This window comes from Triplophysa rosa, linkage group LG9 (assembly GCF_024868665.1).
Source record: "Triplophysa rosa linkage group LG9, Trosa_1v2, whole genome shotgun sequence".
Lineage (NCBI taxonomy): Eukaryota > Metazoa > Chordata > Actinopteri > Cypriniformes > Nemacheilidae > Triplophysa > Triplophysa rosa.
Genome location: NC_079898.1, coordinates 15,429,912 through 15,453,244, shown reverse-complemented (window position 1 = coordinate 15,453,244; position 23,333 = coordinate 15,429,912). Strand labels below are relative to the sequence as shown.

The 23,333-nt window shown below is 38.8% G+C and overlaps 1 protein-coding gene across 4 annotated transcripts; it reads left to right on the top strand.

Moving 5' to 3' along the window:
- Nucleotides 1–239: 239 nt before the first annotated feature.
- slka (STE20-like kinase a) lies at nt 240–23,284 on the top strand. 4 transcript variants are annotated; one of them, XR_008963609.1, is made up of 20 exons: nt 240–1,162; nt 5,300–5,464; nt 6,867–6,915; nt 8,214–8,363; nt 8,525–8,597; nt 8,719–8,913; nt 9,619–9,700; nt 9,800–9,931; nt 10,972–12,003; nt 12,077–12,207; nt 12,325–12,448; nt 12,820–12,999; nt 16,670–16,762; nt 19,050–19,179; nt 20,011–20,135; nt 20,875–21,063; nt 21,166–21,291; nt 21,404–21,517; nt 21,607–21,824; nt 21,904–23,284. XR_008963609.1 is itself a non-coding variant. In XM_057342966.1 (19 exons), the coding sequence occupies exons 1-19, from the start codon at nt 1,013–1,015 to the stop codon at nt 21,751–21,753; spliced, it is 3,366 nt and encodes a 1,121-aa protein (XP_057198949.1). In that variant the 5' UTR covers nt 240–1,012; the 3' UTR covers nt 21,754–23,284. The 4 variants fall into 4 exon arrangements, 3 of the variants coding, with proteins under 3 accessions (XP_057198949.1, XP_057198948.1, XP_057198950.1); XM_057342966.1 differs by lacking the exon at nt 16,670–16,762 and adding an exon at nt 17,298–17,369 and having other exon boundaries at nt 21,607–23,284; XM_057342965.1 differs by having other exon boundaries at nt 21,607–23,284.
- The last annotated feature ends 49 nt before the right edge of the window (nt 23,285–23,333 follow it).

The following is a 23,333-nucleotide window of genomic DNA, read 5'->3' as shown; positions in this document are numbered from 1 at the left end:
GCAATAACTCACTTTCCCCACTAGATGTCAGGCTATGGTTACTTACTCACTTCATGAATCATTGTTAGGTCAAATGTTGCAGTTTTTTAAAGTAGAATATGAGCGTTTAGTTCTTTTTTAAGAATTGTCTACTCTAACATTTAAATCTTTATTGTTGACTAGTGATGGGAAGGTTCCAGTAATGCTTTTCACTGTGTACATGGCTGTCAGTTCCGCACTAACTGCGCATGCGCGGGTACTTCCACCACTGGGCACGCGCTTTCCCTCTCCAAACATACGCGCTTTGATTCTTTCTGCAACAACCTCGAGAAGTTGGAAACACGAGAGACATTTACCCCAACCTCACAATTTTTGTGGACCGACCTGTTGATGTCGTGTAACGTGTTTTATCGGTCTCATTGAAACGCTCGCGGTTGGCTAAGCTGAAACACACACCCCCTCTCTGAGGTAGACTGAGCTCAAGCAAGCAAGAGTTTGGTCATCAGCATCCGCTCCGCGTTTCACCTTGTGCTAGCTTTTTATCCGCCTTCGCTTTCAAGGATTTTATTGTAATGTAGTTATTTAAACTACATATATTAATACGCGAGGCTTGTTTAGACGCGACGTGATATTTTCTTCAGAGAGAAGAGCTAAATGAAGAGGATCACACACATGTAGCCGTGGTGAAGCTAGCCGAGGAAGTGGACAGTTACTTTCCATCCGTGTACGGTGGAAGGAGTCGCCTGGATGATTATTTTCTTAACGTACAGCTATGGAGGAGCTAAATGTCACATAAAGGCTGACGTTTTCCACTTTTCGGGACACTTATACTTTCGCAATTGCCAGCGGTTAATTTGCCTGTAACCGTCGAGTTAAATGAGTTAACGTTAGCTGGGGATTCATAATCCACCGCTAGCCTATTAGCCGTTTCCCCCAAGGGTTTAGTTCACCGAGTTGTTTATTACTGTATTCACAGTTAATGGTGTGGCAGTTAGGAATTCGCATTGATAAATTGATAGAGTGCGTTTAGAAGATGTCCTTTTTCAATTTTCGGAAGATATTTAAGCTGGGCACGGAGAAGAAGAAGAAACAGTATGAGCACGTTCACAGAGACAGCAACCCTGAGGAGGTGTGGGAGATCGTGGGAGAACTCGGAGATGGAGCCTTTGGTAAAGTGTACAAGGTAAATATGTGAATATGCCACCTGAAAATGTATGACATTATATATGCCGAATAATGTTTATCTCAGATACATGCCCTTTTATGTTATGGTTCAATGCCACGTGATGTTGTGGTAACTGACACTCTTGAATACATGTTATTGAATTCAGTGATTTTTATTTGCTGCACAGCAGTTGTTTTCACCTTATACGCGTGTTGTGAAAAGTCATTTGAGTTCAAGAGGACATTCTATTTCTAGGTATGATGACTAATAGACCTTACATTGGCAAAATTGCCATGGTAACCCCAGTTTCCTCCAAAATACCAGTTACTGCGGTAACCTGGTATTATTCTTCATTGTCAACAACCTAAACTACGTTTATTTACCATGGTATTGTTTGCAAGGTTGGTAGAAAATCAAAGCTTGTGAATTAAGCCAAAATGAAGAGAAAATTTGATGACAGAATTTCTTCAATTTACCATTTCAGACAAAACTAAAAATTATGTTTTTGTTTATTTCCACTATATTCGCAAATACTGACTGATATTAGTTTTCTTTGTGCTGAACAACTTGTTGTAGTTCACACAATTGCCACCATTCCTGCCCTGCCTGCTTCAGACTCTGGTGGAGAATATTTCCCTATTGCTCACATTGAAGGAATGCATTGTGTATTTGACATCACAAGTTGGGTGTGTAGACGTAATCAAAAAGTATTGTACAAACACCTTGCAGAATCATGTAGTGGAATGATTGGATATGCACTATTATGCAGGCACATTAGACTTAAGGTTATAGGTAGTTACACAAAACCAGCCACTAAATGTATGTGTTGTTTATAGACAGCTAGCTGATTTCCATCACTTATGCTGAATAAGGATTTATGTTATGTGGTTGTACACATTGTCCAATGAGGAAGTACCACTGTGTGTAAATGAATGTGACACCTCATGCAGAGGTGTGGCAGAGTTGAAGCACAGTGCATGAATCATCAGGGCCTTCCTGCTTTAGGGCTGAGCAGCCATGATCATACTGACAGCAACCAGTGATGTTAAAGGTTGAGGTTGTCATTTTTATTCATCTGCATTTGGTTAGCCAGTGTGTTGTATTTCATTCCTCTAAAAGAAATCCTGTGAATTAAACCTAAAAACCAAAACAAACCCTTTAGATCAGGCTTGTTGTCTTTGTTTGAACATTGAGACAGCTTTGACATGTTATTGTGTATTCTTATCACTGCAAGTACAATACAATCTTAAGGCAGTTGTTTGCTTTTCCACAAGCTTATGAAGTGTGACCCACCCTTCTGCTCAGGCTCACTTGGTCTTGGAACAATAATGAAGCTCGAATGAACCATTTTTCTTTAAGCGTGGTTGTTTTAGATATGCACATGCGTTTCCTTTCTATCAATGGGTAGATATGAACGTGGTTGTACACAATTTTTCCCACTTCATGGGATACTTCCCCTTCTCTGGTACACCTCTGTTTCCGAGTGACTGTATACAGTCAAAAGCTGATCCCAAAATAGAAACAGTGTTCCATGTCATAGATAATGAAGTTAAGAATGGAATAATGTGTTACACCCTATTTAGTCACTTTCCCTTTAAATAGGATACTGTAAAGCATTTAGACAACCTAAACACTTGTTAACAGTGACAGGAGATGAAGTAGTTTTGCATTGTAGCACATAGGAATGACCTCACAACCTCATGGAGATATTAGTTTCCTCAAACAGCCTCTGGCAGGCCTCTTATGAGGTAACCTTGCCCTGTTTCCGCCTTTTTCTTCTGCTTTTGTTTTTTTTAGTTGCTGATGTGTGTCAGTTGTGAGTTACAGGGAGGGGCATTAGAAAGATGAAAGATTATTCGATTTTTGGTACTTTTGAATGTTTCATCGTGGATAGAGGAACATGTCAATGGTTTTCATTGTTCCACAGTTTCGTAATAGTGATACAAACCTTATATGTTTGTATCACTATTACTACCTGTTGAAGTTTTCCCTGTTACTTATTCAATAAGCTAGTAAGCAAGGCTAGCATATCTGTCCCATTGGGGTAAACTTGGAAATAAGTGGTTTTGTGATAAAGTAGGTCAAAGGCAATAGACTAATCTTGCCACGTTCAGGAATGTTTTTCTGCTCACAGCCATTTGTCTCTAAATTATGGGATGTGTTCACAAACCACATTAAGACATAAGAATGACATGATTAAGTCTAAAACATTATCATCATAAGTAGGGATGCACCGAATGTTTGGCCACCGAAAATGTTCGGCCGAAAATAGCGAATATGTGAAATGGCCGAATAAATTTTACCGAACATGACTCGTGATACGATCAAGCAGCAACCAGCGCAGAGAGAGAGAGAGAGACAGACAGATAGAGACGCGCGTGCGCTTTATTACTGCCGCAAACATTTTGGCCGTGCGTGCGTGCGTGTGTGTGTGTGCGCAGCATTGTAAAGTGTCAGAGAAAGACACAGCAAGGGACTTGCCGCACGGAAGTAAATTCCCGAATGAAAGCGTCTTTACCGGTCGGTAACTTTACTTCAGACGGAAATGGGCTGTCTGACAGTAGCCCCGCCGCTCGCGACATCCTTTGACATCATACAGTCGTCGCGTGCACACAGTTCCCTGTACTAGGGCTGTCACGATTATGAAATTTGGCTGACGATTAATTGTCTAATAAATCATTGCGATTATGACGATTAATTGTCTGTTTTAGAGCTTTGACTTTTAATTCTCATACATTTTTATTCAGCTTTGAAACGACTATATTGTTCTGAATATAAAGACTATGTTCTTTTTCTTGGAAATACATAAGAAAAAATTGGGTCATCATACTTCAGGTTTAGGCTTTTACCTGTCAATAATACAACCGCCAAATACTTGTAAATTAAGTAAATTGATCAGGAGTGAATTGAAGCCACCATTAAAATGCTGTCAGCCATAGAAAAGCTTCTAGTCTGTTTTTTTCTCACTTGCAAGACTACAATAACATTTTACTTCTATGTTAATGAGATTTTGGTAGACCGGTTTTCACACTGAAATAATATTAATTTGGTCTGCAGGTTATTTTTATGATATATGCTTTAGGTTTTTTTAAAGTGATTGTGTTGTGGTGGTACATTTTACAAGTATTACTATGCTTTAGTTACAATACATACAATAAAATATGCAATATTCAGATGCACTACAGCTCCCCCTAGTGTCTTCTATAGAGATGTTCAATAATTGCGATGATCTGAAACCATCGCGATGAGGTCAAACAATCGCGATGAGACGATTATTTAATAATCGTGACAGCCCTACCCTGTACTAAACAATTTGTCAAAGTATGTTCTGTGCAATGCATCCCGGCCACGAGTGCACCTTCTGAGAGAACAGTGACAGTCATCTTTTGTGGGTGGAGTTTGGAGGAGAGACGTGAACTGAAATGGTTGTCAGTCAGCATCAGTCAGAATTGCTTGCATTGGATGTTTTTTTTTTCTCAAATCATTTTGCAATGTAGCCTATAATAATCCAACAGTTTTAGTTTATTCGTATTTTTAGCTTATAGGCCTAATGTGGAATGACAGTTTTTAATGAAGTGTTTTGTTGTAGGGGTACAGAGTAACTTACATTACATTCTTTTAGCAGTCAGTTATAGGCCTAATTAATATAGGCTATTCATGAAGGGAGAGGGCTCAATTTTTTGTTTGAATTTACTTTGTTTTGCTCAATTTTATATTAAGTTGTATTGTATTTTATTGAATAGCAAGACAAATTATAAAAAGCACATTTTGACTATTCAGTTTGTGCAATAGTGAAAGAAATAGCTTAATAAATAGAAGAAATTCAAAAAACCATGTTCGGTGTTCGGTATTATTCGGCCTTCGGCCAAGTGTTTCACATCATGTTCGACTTCGGCCAAGAACTTCCGTTTCGGTGCATCCCTAATCATAAGAATAATGATGTTCCAGATGCATTAAAGGGTTCTCTTCAAAATAAGTCCCCATTGACTTTCCATAGTAATTTTTATTCCTACCGTGGAACGTCAGTGGGGACTTATTTTGAAGTGCACTACTCCTTTAATGTGAACAGATTGCAGTTTTTGGCTATACAGCATCTAAGCTTTTTTGTGCGTTTACTACCTGTTGAAGTTTTCCCACTGGTTGCTTTTATCACAGGCTCAGAACAAGCAGACCGGGATCTTGGCTGCTGCGAAAGTGATCGATACCAAAACAGAAGAAGAGCTGGAGGACTACATGGTAGAGATTGACATCCTCGCTTCCTGTGACCATCACCACATAGTCAAACTGCTGGATGCCTTTTATTATGAGAGCAAACTATGGGTGAGTGATTCTTTGAAGGGAGGGCTTGTTACTTCAGCCAGACACACACTGAGTGCTATATCGCCTTGTTTATTTACATTTTTTAATGTGTGCTTGCTTGATGTTATCGAGCACAATGTAGGAAGAGCATGTTAACCAGTTGCAGCATTGCTTTATAGGATTGGAGCCAGTCAAATCTCGGATGATGGATAAAATCAAATTCCGCTTGACATGTGTTCTGTAATGTGTTGTTTCAAGATTTCTTGAACAGTTTGTGATCCTGCTCATTTCATTTTTTATAATTTGATACTGAAGGACGACAATGAAGGCTTGACAGCTTTATATTAGTTTACAATAAGCTGTCTCAGTTTTCTTCTGTCTGCTGTATAATGTCTGTCTGTGGGTCCTGTTTTTCTTCCATGGCGCTCCTGGGATACTTATGGTGGGATGGTTTTATATAACCTCCCCCTCCCTTGCAGTTGGCATGTATTGAAGGATAATGGCCTATTTCAAATGACCAGAGAAAGTGCTCATGAATTAATTAGTTGCGAGTCCAGTCTGCTTTGCCCGGCCGCTAATCGAAAGATATTAATGCACAGCTCCTACAGGCTTTGCCGTGTTTCTTAATAGTTAGAGTTATGCTTGCTACAGTCAGTGGCAAGGCTGTGTAATATATTGATAGAAAAGTGCCTGAAATCTGCTCTTCGGTCGATTGTTTGTCACTTGATGTTATGTAACTCACCAGCCTTCTGTCTGTGTTCATAGTTTATTCAGATGCAATTAACTTTTCATGGTGGTAACAGCGTATGGAAGCTCTAGCAAAGTTTGTCTGACCGTAAAACTGTTCTTTTATGTCACACTGTTTTTGTCCATTCTCTCTCTCTTCTCTCTCTCGCGCTCTCTCTGTCTTTCTCTGCTCTTATTGGTAAGAGCATGTTATAAGGTTTGTATTGATTTTGCTGTCACACCTGTTACCTTAGGCGATATATTAGTGACCAGCTGCTTTGGTCAGTGTAATATGATGGTGTTCACTTACATAAAGCTTTTATCATTTTCGCTCCGAGTGTTAGTTTTCATAGATGGCCGCATTGCTGTTGGTTGCCATTTTCCGATATGCTGACAAATAAATGAATGCTTTAGTAACCTAATGAAATTAGTAATCATGTTAGCAATTTCACAAAATGTATCTTATCTTCAGTGTAAGGAAATCTGAGAGTGGCATTTATTTACAAAGACCACTTAACAGGGTTGTCCAGGAAGTTATTAGCCATTTGAAAACAGTAAATGGCAGAAGAAACCCATGACATGTGCTTGTAACAGAGAGCTAAAAGACGACATTGTGCAATTTTTGCATCAGTCAGATCAGTGTCAAACACATTTTAGTTGATTTATCTTCTTGACTTTCTCTCTGTCTCTTCTTTAGATTCTCATTGAGTTTTGTGCTGGAGGGGCGGTGGACGCTGTTATGTTAGGTAAGTGTATTTTCCTTGTTTAATAAAAGGAAAAAGAAAGCATTGTGGTTGTCTGAGTCATCTCTGCTGTGCGCTCTGTGAAATGATGTTTATTTCCTTCAGATTGGCACGCTGTGCTCATTTTTGGTAGTGGACGGCACCAAGCATATAATTATCAAAGTCAGATTTCAAGCAGTGGTTAGGCTCTTTTTAAGGCTACTCAGCCTTTTTCTGTGTTAGTTGGACTTGGATGCACTGAAATGTGCCTAGTGTTGCGTATCCAAGCCAGACAGCATAATGTCTGGTCCACAATTGATCTTATTCTGGCCAATAGCTGCTCGCTTACACAGGAAGAGATTGTGTGACTGATATGTAAAGCGACCAACTACAGATCAGTTATGTTTTTATGTCCCGTTTAGGAGCGGGTTTGTCTGCAAAAGGCGATATCACAGTAATGGTCTAGTGTGGTAAAAAGGATTTCATATAATGTGAACGGTTGTACTTAAAACACCAGGACAACAGTAGAAAATGTGTATGTGTTCACTTCTGCCCAACCAAAAATGTAACAAAATAATTCGGAAAAAAGAATAATATAGAATTCCGTATGTTAATATTTTATTTACTGCTATGTTCTTCTAATCCAGTGATTATTTCATTATCAAAACTGCTTGTTGCATCAACCCTGTACCTTGAAAAAGCGGCTTTGGTTCTGAATTCCCGGAAATTGCATAAAGTCATCCAATCAGATTAGAGCTTGATGTAATGCAAAAAAGTAATTTCCAGTTGCATTTTATCAAATAAATCCTTTTTGTTGTGTATATTTTGCTGTAATGAAAATGTGTCCTTTTCTACATTTAGCCCGTAAGTGCGGTGTTACTGGTGGGAGGTGTTGTCATGATGGAAGTGCTTTTGTTGACTCACTGTTTGTGCTGTTATGACTCCCTCCCTTTTCTTTCTGTTCTGTGGAGCTCTGCTCCAGTAAAGGTCTGTTCACATTGCTTCAGTCACAAGGGAGCGGTGTGCTCTACCTAGCCAAAAACAACAGCAGACGGGTCTGTTAAAATAAACGGCAGCCTAGTCACTGTTACATCTTGTTACTGGGCATTACAACATAGATTATGTGTGTAGTTCGTGAATACACATCAAAGCAAATTAAAATGTGATAATATTTGAGTCGTAAAGCGAAATGGGTGGTTTTTGTTCTTTTTGTCTTTACTGTAGTTCTTAATTTTATATTGAACATCTAAATAAATAGGAGTTCTTTTTTTCACTTCTCTGTGTGTGTGTGTGTGTGTGTGTGTGTGTGTGTTTATGTGCAGAGCTGGAGCGGTCGCTAACAGAACCTCAGATCCGGGTTGTGTGTAAACAGACGTTGGTGGCGTTGATTTACCTCCATGAGAATAAGATTATTCACAGGGACCTAAAGGCTGGAAATATCCTCTTTACTGCAGACGGGGACGTCAAATTGGGTAATGCCTTTCATGAACTGCACTTAAATACTGACATGGGTTACATGCTAGTTTGCTAGTTAATAGGTATTTTAATGTTCTATTAAAAAACTAACAGGTCTCCTTTATTTCATATTGCTTCCAGCCATTTGTCTCTAAATTTGATAATTTTGTCCTTTCAGCTGACTTTGGAGTGTCTGCAAAGAATACAAAGACCCTGCAGAGAAGAGACTCTTTCATTGGAACGCCATACTGGTTAGTCGCTCAATTGATCAGGAGTCTTGAGATTGACCGCAATGTAAAACAGAACCACGAATGCAGAGCTTCATAGTGTATGTGTCTAAAGCCCTGTCCTTTCTTTTCATTTAAATGAAAGGATGGCACCCGAAGTGGTAATGTGCGAGACGTCAAAGGACAGACCGTATGACTACAAAGCAGACATCTGGTCCCTTGGGATCACACTGATCGAGCTGGCGCAGATCGAGCCGCCCAACCACGAGATGAACCCAATGCGAGTCCTGCTAAAAATAGCGAAGTCTGATCCCCCCACTCTTGCCACTCCATCACGCTGGTGAGAGCTCTGAATCACACTGCTGCATGTCATTAATGAATCAGAAAACGATTAGCATCATTGAGCCAGCTTATGAAAAGCATTATTAACCCAGCAGCCCAGACAGGAGTTAGCATTGTGTGCATGTCAGGCGTTGTTTAAAATTATATTTTGATTGCTGATAAATCAGCTCTCAACTGAAGGAGGATAAATCTAGACCGCAGGCTATAGAGTTGATGAATCACACAAGCAGTAGACCTATTTCACAGCGTGACGTGTACAAACCGGAAGTAGGGTAAACGCTTGTCCGGTCATTGCTTTAGCTCCGTTCACTACACAGAACAGTTGCGGAGACCAGAAGAAGTTAGGCATGTAGTGCTCCCTTTATGCTGATTTGTCTAACATATATCAGACCTTGATAATAAATAAATCGCTCAAAAAACAATGTTTTTGTAATGTTTTTTTTTCCATATTTTTACATCTCCCAGTAAACCGTGAATAAATCGAAACATATTCTACTTTTGTTTTTGGTAAATGAAATGAATGCCTGAGAGAAAACAAGCTGAATGAACGAATGAATGGCTATCACAGCAGTAGGGCCCGAAAAAGTTTTCTTTCGCCATTTTGTGAAATAGGCGAGTCGCCCACCAGCCTTGAAATTCACAACCTGTTGCTCAGTACTTACCATAAGACCCAAAACAAAGAGTTTTCCCTTATGTTAAACAGGTCTCCAGAGTTCAGCGATTTTCTGAGGAAGGCTCTGGATAAGAATATAGACAACAGGTGGAATGCTGTGCAGCTTCTACTGGTAGGGCTGTATTTACTGATGCAATGATGTCTTGATATTTAACGAAAAAATAATCCAGCTGGAGGTGAGCAGACAGTAATAATCTTAATCTTCTTGTAGCATCCATTTGTTACGAGTGTCATGGATAACAAACCAGTACGGGATCTGATCGCCGAGGCCAAAGCGGAAGTGCTTGAGGAGATTGAGGAGGGGAAAGAGGAAGAGGAGGAAGAAGAGCCTGAAGCACAGCCGGTATAAATTGTTTTTGACTACTTTCAGTTCAGGATAACAGTGTGTAAAAACACATTTGGGAATCATAAATAAATCAATTATTCGTCAAATAATAAAATATGTAAACTGACGATACAGTCTAATAAAGTATATCGATACTAATAAAAGTTAAAAAGAATAGAATTCTTGAATTGATTACTAGGTTTTTCCAACACAATCTCATGGCAAAAATGAAACTTTTTTTACAATGTGGGTAATTTAGACTAATTTGTATTCATTTGTTCGATCTCATACGTACATTTTTGTACGATTTGCTTTCGCGCCACTCATGTGAGGGTAAGGGGTGGACCTTCAGTATTGCTTTTTTCCAGTAATCGTACATTATTGTACGATTCACAACGTATGAATTCATACGAATTAGCCACCTTTTTAGCCGTGTACTACAATGTATTCAAGTTACAGTTATATTATGAATTCTGGCAAGTGTGTTGTTTTCTTCTCAGAGTGATGATTTGGCGACTTTTAATGTTCCTGGGATCTTTCTGGTGAATTTGTTGTGTTTTTGAAATCTAACTATGGTCTGTTTCACTTGCATGGAGATCTCCCTGAACCGCATGATGTGGGTTCACAGCAACGGCTTCCAAATGCAAACACATGTAGAATCAACTCCAGACCTTTAACATGGTTAATTTATGAAGAAATTATTTAATGAAAAGCCCATACCTGTGAATAAAACAGCTTTTGATTTGACTGTCCAATTACTTTTGGTCCTTTGAAAAAGGGGGGAGCTATACAGTATATTAAAGAGCTGTAATTAAGCCTTCAGCTAATCTGGATGTGAATACACTCGAAATAAAGCTGAGAGTGTGCACGTTAAGACTATGTTCATTATATAACTGTAACTTCAGTGCGTTTTGATACACGGCTAAAATAACAAAAAATGTGCCTCTGTCCAAATATTTATGCACCTAACTGTACATAAATACATAAAAATTGTACATCCACTTGGAAACTACTTTGGCTGTTTAATCAAGATCTCCATCTCAATTTGTTGAATAAAGGTGGTGCCTGGACACAAACGTGCATTATCGGACACCAGCGTTGGCAGCTCAGAGGATGAGAGGCACACACCAACTCTTGAGTCGGTCACAGAGAGGGTTGAACCTGAGAGAAAACACAGTTTAGAGGATAAGGCTAGTGACAAGACCTCAGATGTGAGTGAGCCGGAGCACGGTGAAGGCGAGAAGATGAACGGGGCTAGCGCATCAGACACCAGCACTGAGGACTCACGCTCTGGTGAGGAGACCATACCTACACCAGTCACCAATGAAGAAGAGGTTTCTGATCAGCCAAACTCTCCAGCTACAAATGACGCTGAAACTGTCCTCCAAAAGATTGTCAGCGAGGAGACTGGAGAGGAGGAGAAGAAAGAAGTGAAGGCGGAAGAGCCAGAAGAGAAGAAAGAAGAACAGTATGAAGAAACGCAGAATATGGAGGAAACCAAAAGACACATCACCACAGATGCTACAGAAGAAATTGACCTGCTTTTAGAAAGAGATGAACAGAAGATAAAACCTGACCGTGTTCCTGAAAAAGTCGTCACTGAACAAACTGAGGAAGAGATGGGTAAAAAGCAACTGGTGGGTGAGGAGAGAACAGTAACCTCACCAGATGTTGCTACAGGAGACGTGGAGGAGAAGCTTCCTCAGGAGGCAACAAAAACCCAAGATGTTGCTGAAGAGAAGACTGAGAGATCCGCATCCGAAGGTGCCTCAGAAACAAAAGCTAAACCTGTACCACAGAACATACCAACTGATGTCATAGACAAGACCTCTGTGAATGAAATGCCTGTTGTTGTCATCAATGGTGCAAAAGAAGAAGAGGTCATGGCAACAGAAGAAGCCAATGCAGACAGACCAGAGACACAACCTCAGCGTGACCTGAAAGCAGCTCCTGTGGCTAATCCTGATGTTGAAAAAGAGAAGGATTCTGACTCGGGCAGCAGTTCGGCTGCAGATACTAACAGCATCGACATCAATCTGTCAATCTCCAGCTTCCTCTCCAAAAGCAAAGAGGGATCTATGTCCATACAGGTACCAAAGATAACTAAAACTATGCTCTGTAAATCAAGTTTCTCAAACTAAACAACTTCATTCTTTTTCACAGGACACCAGGCGCCAAAAGAAGACCCTGAAGAAGACCCGCAAGTTTGTAGTTGATGGGGTGGAAGTCAGTGTCACCACTTCTAAGATCGTCACAGACAATGACACCAAGAGCGAGGAACTGAGATTTCTGAGGTAGCAAATAAAGCTGACATCAAACACGAACCCAGATCTAACCGGTCACTGTATCTGATTTGTCATTGACTGTATAAACGATGCAGAAGTAATGTTTCGTCATATGTTGTGCTGCAGGCGTCAGGAGCTTCGAGAGCTCAGGCTGTTGCAGAAAGAAGAGCAGAGATCTCAACAGCAGCTCAGCAACAAACTCCAGCAGCAGAAAGAGCAGCTCTTCAGACGCTTCGAGCAGGAGATGACGGTTAGCACACGCTTACCTCACTACAATTATTTACATTCAACACAGTCCAATATTTTGTTTATGTACATTTTAGGGTCGCATGTTAACACTGAGAGAACTGTTTTAGTGTTTACATACGTGTTGAAAGTATCTGAACAAAGAGCAAGTTATGATGTTTTGGTGAAGTATTATAAAGTATTAAAACATAACATGGTTTTCACATATTTTCACATACAAGAAAAATCACATGATGTGGAAACAACACAATGTTACTGTAGCTTGTTTTGGTAGCATGACTGTGGGCTCAGGTTCAATAGCTCGATGAAGTCTCACAGGAACAGCAGCACAGCTCAAATTCCTAAAATTTCTGATTCTCTGTCTTTCCTTTACAGGGGAAAAAGCGTCAGTATGACCAGGAGGTGGAGAACCTTGAGAAAATTCAGAAACAGAATATAGAGCGTCTGGAGCAGGACCACACCAACCGACTGAGGGATGAGGCCAAGAGGATCAAAGCAGAGCAGGATAAGGAGCTCTCCAAGTTCCAGAACATGCTGAAGAACCGCAAAAAAGAGGTAAGAGAGGTGGAGAGTCAGTTGCATTTGTTTATGCATGTGATCATGGGGGCATGACCTGTCGCTATATTGGTTTTAGGCATGGGCATTCGAGTAATTTTACAGTCAAGTTGATAGAATATGTGTATGTTTGCAAATTATTTGTTTTATTAACAAGCTAAAATGAATAATCGATTATTTGAATAGTTAATTGACTAAATGACTTGACTAATAAATTATTCGAGGACATCCCTAATTGGTGCGCTTTCAGATGGGCTACTTTAGTTTTGTCTTACTTTCATCCTTGGTTTGGTTATGCGATTTGTTAAAAAGCCAATGTGCGTTTGACTAGCGAATGCCCATAAGCAGCTTTTCTTCTGAATCACAAGTAGATCTTTCATCATCACATAATGTTTGCTTAACAAAACTCATGCTCTCCCATTCTATTAGCTTGTGCCTCAAAAATGCATGAGAGCTGGCTTTAACGGTTAATAGGGTGCTAAGCATTGGCTTAGGATGACAATAAAGGCTCTTTCATTTCCTCTGTTTCTGCTGCTGGTGTTCATATGAATTTAAGGATTTCTTTCATGCATGGCTTCATGGATCTGTCACAGCTCTTGGTTGCTTTTAGGTAGGGATGTGCACGAATGTTCGAATATTCGATCCGCAATAACTATTCGAAAATTAAAAATGCTATTTGAATATTCGTATTTTTCATAAGAGTAAAAACTCCGTCTCCGCAGGGTTAAGTTACCGCTACAGAAGACCTTAGAGTTGTCACGTCTTATTTAACGCTGCTTCACTTCATCTGTAATAATTTTATAATATACAGAAAGATCTGAGTTCACTCAGATCGCAAGCTAGTTTAAATATTTTAAGTTTACACAGGATGCGTGTTATGCTCGGCTCACATCACCATATTAAGATGTTTCAAAACTGGTGAGCCACATAATTCTTTAACATTACTTACATTAGGTATAAAAATACCAACGTAATATTAAATGATTAACAATAATTCATTTATTACCATAACTTGAGCGGTTGTTCTTTGTAAATTCATATTCGTTCGTTAAAAATATATTAAGTAATGCTAATTTCAACAACATGAAACATGAAAATGTACATTTCACTGCAACTAATGTTAATGAATTTGGCCGTTGCATAAGACTGCCTCCTTTCTCCATACCTAAAAACCTGAATTTTCCTTCTAAGCAGTTCAAATAGGGTTGTCGCCTTCAAGATACAGCCTGTAAATTAATTTTCACGGATGCTTTTTTTGTTTGTTTTAAAACGTGCTGTGATTCCTTACCTTAGTCGAAATAAATAGGCCTACCTTATTTATTGATGCAAGTGCAATGCAAAGCTAAACAAGACAGACACTTACCATGAACGACCAAGAAAACAATATTTATATGCGGTGCTGATAAGCAGGAAATATCTTCCTTAGATGATGGTCACGTAATAAACATTGTAACGAGCACTACAATGGCTCCGTCTTTGTTGCGTCTTAACAGTCGTCATGGAGGTATCAAGCCCGTTTACTTTATTATCAACATTATAAACAATAAAGCCAGATATTCTTGTCAGATCTGGGTTTTCTTACCGGGAGCTAGAGGGGCAGCGCCTTTCCTCCGCTGTCGGCTTATTAACCGGCTGAGGAACTTTCACCAGAGTAAATAGGCCTATATGCTTGTTTTTCTTATCAAGAACATGTCAAACAAAATAAACAAGATAACCATATATCACAAACTGTCAGTATACATTGCGTTTTGTACGTTTTATTTTGTATGTTTTCTTTTTGTATTATACCGTTCCGCGCAGGTTTAAATGGAGTTTTTACGTATTTTCTTTTTTTTTCAACATTAAAAAACCTGTATACAGGATGTAATATTAATGCGTTATGAATATTTAATGATAATTATAAGCTTGATGTGAAATTGTGACAAATTACGTCATTATTAACTTAATTTAAATAAACGAATATTCAAATATTAGTTTTTTATGAGCTCAAATATAAGAATATGAAATTATTGAAAAATGCCCATCCCTACTTTTAGGTACTTGATTCTGTTTTTGCGCAGTAGTAGTAATAATGCATTGTAATTAATGTGATATTAAAGACGAAGCTTATTTTAATGCTGTTATGTTGGTTTCTGCATAATAGGCCAACATTTGACCACATAGATATGATCTCGCATGTGATCTCACACCAAGCTTGGTAGTTGCACCTGTGGGTTCTCTTTAATTTCCTTTATGCGTGGTTTTGTTTTTTTCTGTGGTATTTGTTTTAGACAGCTCTAAAATTCATCTCTGTTGTTCAAGTCATCTGCATGGACATGCTTTAATGGAGTTATGGCAGTATCTTACTTTCTCTCCCTCTTTTTCTCTTTTTGTCAGTTCAAATGCATCTTGACTTGACTACTATTTTTTAAGTGGTGGTAGTAGTTATTTAGTTTAATAAAATATGTCTGTATAGAATGGATATTTTTAACAGATGTGTTTTTGTAAATGTCACTAATCATGTCGCTTGTGTGAGTGTGATGTAATGAATGATGTGGTGAAGGGTTCTTCTCATTTCATAGAAACACTGTTTCTATGTACTACCGATTTATTATCATGTACTTTTCATTTGTGAAATTATTGTTTAGGGGTAACTATTAAAAGATGCACACTTCTGTTTTTGTCTAGAGAGGTCTACTGGGTGGCCTTTGGCAAATGTTTCACCAAAAAAATACATATCGCTGCTGTACTTCTGAAACCCTGTATCTCCATATTTGGTGATTTTCATCATTATTATTAGTCATACTGTATAATATAAGTTTGTCACTGGGTTTTGCAAATAATTAACCAATACATACTATTTAAAAATGCTTGTCAACTTCGAAAGCACGGCTTTAATCATTTAAAAAGTACAGTGTTTTTTCCATTTCCTGAAAAATAGTGAATTTGGACATGTGAGGTTTCGGAACGACAGTGACGGTATGCATGATAGTAAAACTATGTGGACCGAATTGCTTAGTTTGAATTTTGCAGTATTTGCTCAAAATTAATATAGGAAAATATCTTGAAATCGTGTATTCTGACTATTCGCAATTCATCGGCAGACCCACTTTGACAGTAACTGACATTGTGGAGTCAAGGGTTACAGGGGTCAATCCTTGTTCAGGGCTTTGCACCCCTGAACAAAACATCTCTGTGTTTGCTGATCAGACTGACACTTTGACATTAGAGTGACACGTCCCACCCCCTGCTGGGACAACAGTTCAGCTCCCCTTACGAAAGAACAAGTGTCAGCTATATAGAAGTGTGCATCTTTTTATACTTGCATTAGTTTAAATGGCGTTAGCCACTTTCTAAAGGCACATTCTGTAGTGTTTCTAAAAGTGAAGATGGGATCTGTTTGACTGTATTAAGGGCTTTTCCTGTTCTTCTTTAGCTTCTGATTAACTCTTAATGTAGTACCTGATCATGGGCTGTGAAATCTTCCATATTAACCTCTTACATGGTCAAGTCAGAAATAATCGGTGGTTTGGGGATGGTAATCTTTCACACACTAAACCAATCATCCTGATAGTGAATTAACCTTTTATTTCAGATATGCATGACCTTCCCAGGCTAATGATTTGGCTACAATAATCCGTCTGAGAAAGTGAGTCCTCCATTCCCAACAGTCTGCATGCTCACACTATAGGTCAAACAAGAGGTCGGACTTTCCCCCAAACACATGAGAAAAGATCTCATGAAACGCTTAAAGGAAGACCTAGCAGTCATTCGACATGAAGAGGTAATTTAGTCACTAGCTACAACACACACATAAGTAACAAATAACCTGAACCACTTTTTCTGTCTGCCGTCTGGACTTGAAGTGTAGAAGAAATTACAAAAATCCAGATTCTGTCCAGATGCATTTGTATGCAGTATGTATTTCTTGGGATTTGATAACCTTGGCATAAGCTGAGCCAAAGCTGAGTTTGGGAAACGCAGGTATTTCTATTGAAAAAGGTTTGTGAGCCTCGGTCATGATGGAGAAATCTAACAGACTAATGATGACAGCTGCATCTCATCATGCATGACAGATGATGGACCCTTACTGACCCCCGGACTCACCTGCTGCTAAACCATCTCTCCTGCCTCTGTTCATCAGACGGCCACAACAGATTTCTCTCTGCACGCTAGTCTCAGCCATCACAGGTGTCTGAGACTGGAAACCTAACAGCAAGAGAAATGAAAGGGGAGAGAGTGTATGTGACGTGGTTTGAGTGGCTGGTGTGTGTCCACTGTTGCTGATGTGGTAGAGTTGGCTGTGTTTTGCTCCACAGGGTGTGGCCCAGGTTATGATACAGTCTTTTCAGTTGTCTTCATGTGCTCTGTTCAACGCTCAGATGCAGGATGTAAGTCTCCCCTCTCCTCGTGACTCAGTCCTCTCACATGTGCCCGCTCGACACGCAACACATGGAACAGACACGCACACGCGTTCATGAGTCACAAATTGTAGTTGTCTGCTAGTTTTGAGACTGTCTACTGACGGTTTCAAAGCAACTACTGTACATAAACAAGCGTTACTGCGCATGCGCGCGTTTGTGACTGCCCTTAACTTCCGGTCTTAACGTCCGTACACATTCTTAAATAATAGAGTCCCTGTAGATTATTTCTGATAACAAACAAAAGAAACCGAGAACAACCGTTACTTGGCTTAACTTGCCTCTCCAATATTTAAAATTTAGGCTGCGATACCAAGCTCCACCGCTAGATGTCAATGTCCCATACGATTTCTTTAAATGCCACAAAGATGCACTATGCATTCAACGAATTGTTTATTTAATCAAATTAACATACAACGAAATTCAACAAATTGTATTTAATACAATTATTATACAATAACATAACATAATATAAATATAAAATATATAATATTAATGGAAATAAAATATAAATAGTTATATTATTAGACGCTAACCAGACCGATAAACAAACACAGACCGGAAGTTAATGGCAGTCCAGGTGTGCGCATCCGATTAAATGGTCTATATGCTAAGCAGATATGCAAATTTAGTTCTCATAGAAAGCATTTGATTGGACAAAAACTTGAGTGCATTTACTGCATTTAAGTGTCTCCACTTATCAAGCCATTTCATGGGGTGTTTAACATTGAGCTTAGCAAAAGACATGCTGTTTATATACTTTAATGCCAGGGAAAATACACCATAGAAGACTGTGGTGTTACTAGTAAGCCTCCCTTGAATCCTTGCAGTATTGATCACACATCTGAATGATATGTTAGCTGAATGACGGTGTAGCTGAAGGGATTTGGTTGTGATGTCGACGGCACATGCGGGCAGGAAGGTGATCTGTTGTTTTGGAGTGCTGTCGCTGTGTTTCTGCAGTGTCTCGATATCTCTTCTATCTCTCCACAGTCTCTCATATTGTTAATGATCTCTGGTCAAGTTTCTGTGCATCACATGTTCTGCTTTTTTCTGTGTGCCATTGAAGGTTCAACAGGAGACGATCACGGCTCAGGATTTTAGGAAGATTTTTGATAATTTTATTATTATTATGACAGTGTAGTTATTTATTTATTCAAACATGCATTATGTATGCTTCTCTTATATTGCTGTGGTTGAGTTATATGCATGACCTTCAGGGAGGCCCACACACAGTCTGTGTCCACAAAACTTTCTGCAGAATCGTTCAAGGAAACAGACTGTCAAAATTGCACATTTACAAATTGTTTTAGTTATATTTTCGGTGGAGAAACCCCAGTTTAGACCTAACTTTAGGTTATGTCAGTGTAATGTAGCTTTTGTATGCATTGTTAATCTTTTCACTAGTTTCTACTGTTCATGTACAATCTTTATCCATTAATTGTGATATATGACTGTTTTATCTTTGTTTACTGGATTACGTGTGTGATTTTGGCTCTCAATGCTGTGGTGGTATCAGTGCTGTGGTGATGCTCATGTGAAATGTGACTGCTGCTTCCAGGAGCACCTACAGATAAAGATGCTAATTTACGATATCTTCTCTGTCTCTACCCTATTTTCTTCCTCTTCATCTGTCATTCTCTGTGTAAGGAGCAAGAGTTTCTTCAGAGGCAGCAGCAGGAGCTGGATGGAGCGCTGAAGAAGATCATCCAGCAGCATAAACTGGAGATCGCAACTATAGAGAGAGACTGTCTCAACCACAAGCAGCAGCTCATGAGAGGTCAGACACTCTTCACAGATAGCACATATCTCCTGACAGTTAAAGGTCCAGTTTATGAAATTTAGCAGCATCTAGCGGTGAGGTTGCAAATTGCAACCAAGGCTCCACCACTCCCTCCTCCCTTTCGAAACACTACGGTGGCTGACACAGGACTAGGGTGTCGTCACGTCTTCGCTTCTTTGCTGTAGGATATAACGTATTTACGAAACACGCTCTGTAGAGCAGTTTGTCCTTTTAGGGCTACTGTAGAAACAACATGGTGAATTCCATGCAAGGGGACCCGCGGTGTATGTAGATAGAAATAGCTCATTCTTAGGTAATAAAAACTTAACTCTTCATTATGTAAGGTCTTTATACATTTCTGAATACATAGTTATGTATATTATATTGCATTTCTGTCAATAGATCCTCAAAAAAATGACACACTGGACCTTAAATGTCTAATCTGTTTATGTGGCCATGTGGTATGCGCACCCGGTTGGGAATCACTGATACCTGTAAACTCTGTACCTCAGTCATTGCATCAGAATTAAACGGCATGTTATTTTCAGACAGAGGTCCAATTATAAATTCCTCAAGTTCCCATAAAGACCAGCCGTATGCCTCCTGAGGTGTAGCCCAGATCTCATTTGATGAGAAGATCCCAGACAGACAGACAGACAGACAGACAGACAGACAGTGTTGAAGTCAGCCGACATGAACTGAAAACATTTGACCTAATTACAGCAAACATTTCTAAACCCACAGTCAAGTGGTCTGGTTTCCTGGTTAAACCACTGCCTAGTGTGTCATCTTTTGTTTTTCTCTTTTCTTTGGCTCGTAACCATGTAGCTCGGGAGGCAGCCATGTGGGAGCTGGAGGAGCGCCACCTGCAGGAGAAACACCAGCTCCTGAAGCAGCAGCTGAAGGACCAGTACTTCATGCAGAGACATCAGCTTCTCAAGAGGCATGACAAGGTGACAGAAACACAGATTAAGCAGTTGCATATGTATAATATGGAATAGAATTTATTAATAGAATATGATGATTATTATCGTGTCAGTTTTCAATGGATCATTAAAGAGAAATTAAGAGACCATTCAAAAATTATTTTAGGTTTTTCTGAATTTGCTATTTATAGATATGGGTTTAGGTAAAATTATGATTTTTTTTCATTCTGTGAACTACTAACAATATTTCTACCAAATTCCAAATAAAAAGTTTTTGGTTTCTATTTGCATTTATTTGCAGAAAATGAAAACTGGAGAAACAGGTCAAAATAACAGAAAAGATGCTCTGTGTTTTTTCAGACCTCAAATACTGCAAACAAAACAAGTTCATATTCACTTTTAAGCAATATCACAGTAATATTTGTTCATGTATTTAGGAAAAGTTCAAAAATTATGTGATTTCATTTAAGTTTAATTATGCGAAAACCTTGATTTTATCACAGTTCATGTGTCTTGTCATGTTGTCTGTCTTTCACACTGCTGTTGGATGACTTTGTCACTCCTGAGGTTTGACTTTGTTGAAATACAACAGACACTGGACTGAAATGGCCACAATAGATCTAGAAATACTGATAAAATGAATGAATTTGGAATGGTCTCTTAATTTTTTCCATGGCTGTTTCAATTGATTCAGATTGATGAAATTCTGTGTGTATAAACTTATTGACTGGTTGATGCTGTTTTTTCTATCTATTTTGATCATCAGGAAATGGAGCAGATGCAGGGTTATAACCAGCGGCTGATAGAAGAAATGAAGAACAGACAGGCGCAGGAGAGGGCACGCCTGCCTAAGATCCAGCGCGGGGAAGCAAAGACTCGCATGGCGATGTTTAAAAAGAGCTTGAGGATCACTGGCACAGGAACACCAGAGCAGGACAGAGAAAAGATCAAACAGGTCAGACTGCAGATCAGTTTAGAAGAGACTTAATGAGACAAAATCAAAGGAATCTGGTGTTTTGCAAAGCTATGGAGTTTTGTCTGTTTTGTTTTCAAACAGTTTGCTGCTCAAGAGGAGAAGAGGCAGAAGAACGAGAGACTTCATCAGCATCAGAAACACGAGAACCAGATGAGAGACCTACAACTGCAGTGTGACTCCAACATCAGAGAGCTTCAACAGATGCAGGTCCAGAAAACACACTTGATTCTGTTTACACTCACTTCTGTCCTGCCTGTTTAATAAACTCTGATGCCCTCTTCTGGTCATAACGTGCACATGCTTGTCTTGTTATCATCAGAATGAGAAGTGCCACCTGCTGATTGAACATGAGACTCAGAAGCTGAAGGAGTTGGATGAGGAGCACAGTCAGGAGTTGAAAGACTGGAGGGAGAAGCTTCGGCCCAGGAAGAAGGTATCGTGTCATCTCGGACATTTATGATTTCAGGAATTTCATTTGAGTGAAAAATTCTGAATATATTATTGCCTTTTGGTCTCTTTTAGGCTCTGGAGGAGGAGTTCACACGCAAACTGCAGGAACAGGAAGTATTCTTTAAGATGAGCGGAGAATCTGAATGTCTCAACCCAACGGCCCAAAGCAGAGTCTCCAAATTCTACCCCATTCCAAGCATTCAGTCTTCTGGCTCATAACCTTCATGCTGAAGCTTTGTTTGAAGCACCGAAAGGCTGTTCTAGTAAAGGGGTCAAATACCATATGAAAGGTATGACATCGGAATATATGCATGGTGTTGAAATGCAATTCTGTATTATGAAGTATAAAAGGATGATTTATTTTAACAGTGAAGGACAAGATTTATGCATTATCCTGACATGCTTTTTTGCCACATTGAATCCAACGGATTAATGTTTTAGTTTTTTGTCTGTGGTCATCTGGTGATTTATGTTTGAGATATCGGCACAAATTAACAGTGGATACACTCAGGCAATATCATCTTTTTTGGGATACATGAAGAGATAAGCCTTAATGGGGGTCACATGGTGCAAAGCCCATAAATAGCATGACATCACATCGGTGAGTTTGTGTTAGGTCACTTAAAAAAAACATAATGTGGACACTCTTGTTACCATTGCGCTCTGTTCTCTAAATGTTGCACAAAGGTTGCACAGCTAACTTTAATAGCATATCAGTGCTCTTATGCTGTTGTTTTCAGATGTTATTTGTTATATTTGTTGTTGTTTTTTCACTGCAATTTTGCCATATTGATCTGTTTTTTATTTTAATGCAAAGTCATTTTAAAACAAACTCTTTTTTTTAACTTAGGAAATCCATATTTGCTCTTGATACATTATGATAAAAGACATTTGCAGTGCCCATACACATAAGGAATGTAATATGAAACTGTAAGGATCTATAATATGATTTTATTGCACAGGTTTAAAACAAATTTAGCATATGCAGATATCTCTTAGTTCACTACAAAAAATAGTGCCCTAATATTTTATATGATGATGTCGTTTCTCATTTGGCAAGTCACTTGCCATACATAGCACCCAGGTTTATTTTTTTATGAGCAAAATTATTTCACATATTTGAAGGAGAATAAGGCAGTCTTGGCTTTTGAATGTTTTCATATATGGTATTAAAAAGTTATTTATTTTTAAAGTTTTTTTATTGTTGCTTATTTCATGTTTCATCAACGTAAGAGGGTAATTGAATATAAAATTGCATGTTACATTGATTGTCTTTATTCATTTTAGTTTTTTTGGAAGGACACATTCTTTTATTATCAGATGTAGAGCATTGTTTTGAATTGTCCTATGCAAGCTTCAACGGTAAGCAAAGCATTTTTAGTGAAAAGTCTTGGACATTTCTCACTGTTGCTGAGGACTTATCACCTGATTCAAGCTCTATTTTTGATAACACGTTTTGTGCAAGACGGACACAAATCATGTTTTTCTGTATCTTATCCATGGTGGCTGTGCTCATACATTAATGCTGAGTGAAAACCTACATGCTGTATTTGACCAGAGCTCTTTGAACAGACCACATGTTTTACATGGGCTTAGTGTTAAAACGTATGTACATCCTAGTGTCATACTGCTGAAAATTCACTTTGATGAATATCAGATGCATTTTTGAGGTCAATTTGATTCTGTATGTAAAAGCTTGTGTCCATTGTTATACTGTAAGAATGCTGTAAATAAAACTATCATTGTATTTTGATTCGTTGAAGTTTTCTTGGACTTTTCCAACTTTGGGATGTTGCTTA

Coding starts and splice junctions, on each gene's coding strand:
- slka (XM_057342965.1), top strand. CDS start 1,013: ATGTCCTTTTTCAATTTTCGGAAGATATTTAAGCTGGGCACGGAGAAG. Junction 1,163..5,299: donor CCTTTGGTAAAGTGTACAAG/GTAAATATGTGA, acceptor CTTTTATCACAG/GCTCAGAACAAGCAGACCGG. Junction 16,763..19,049: donor CAGTCATTCGACATGAAGAG/GTAATTTAGTCA, acceptor TCTCTGTGTAAG/GAGCAAGAGTTTCTTCAGAG.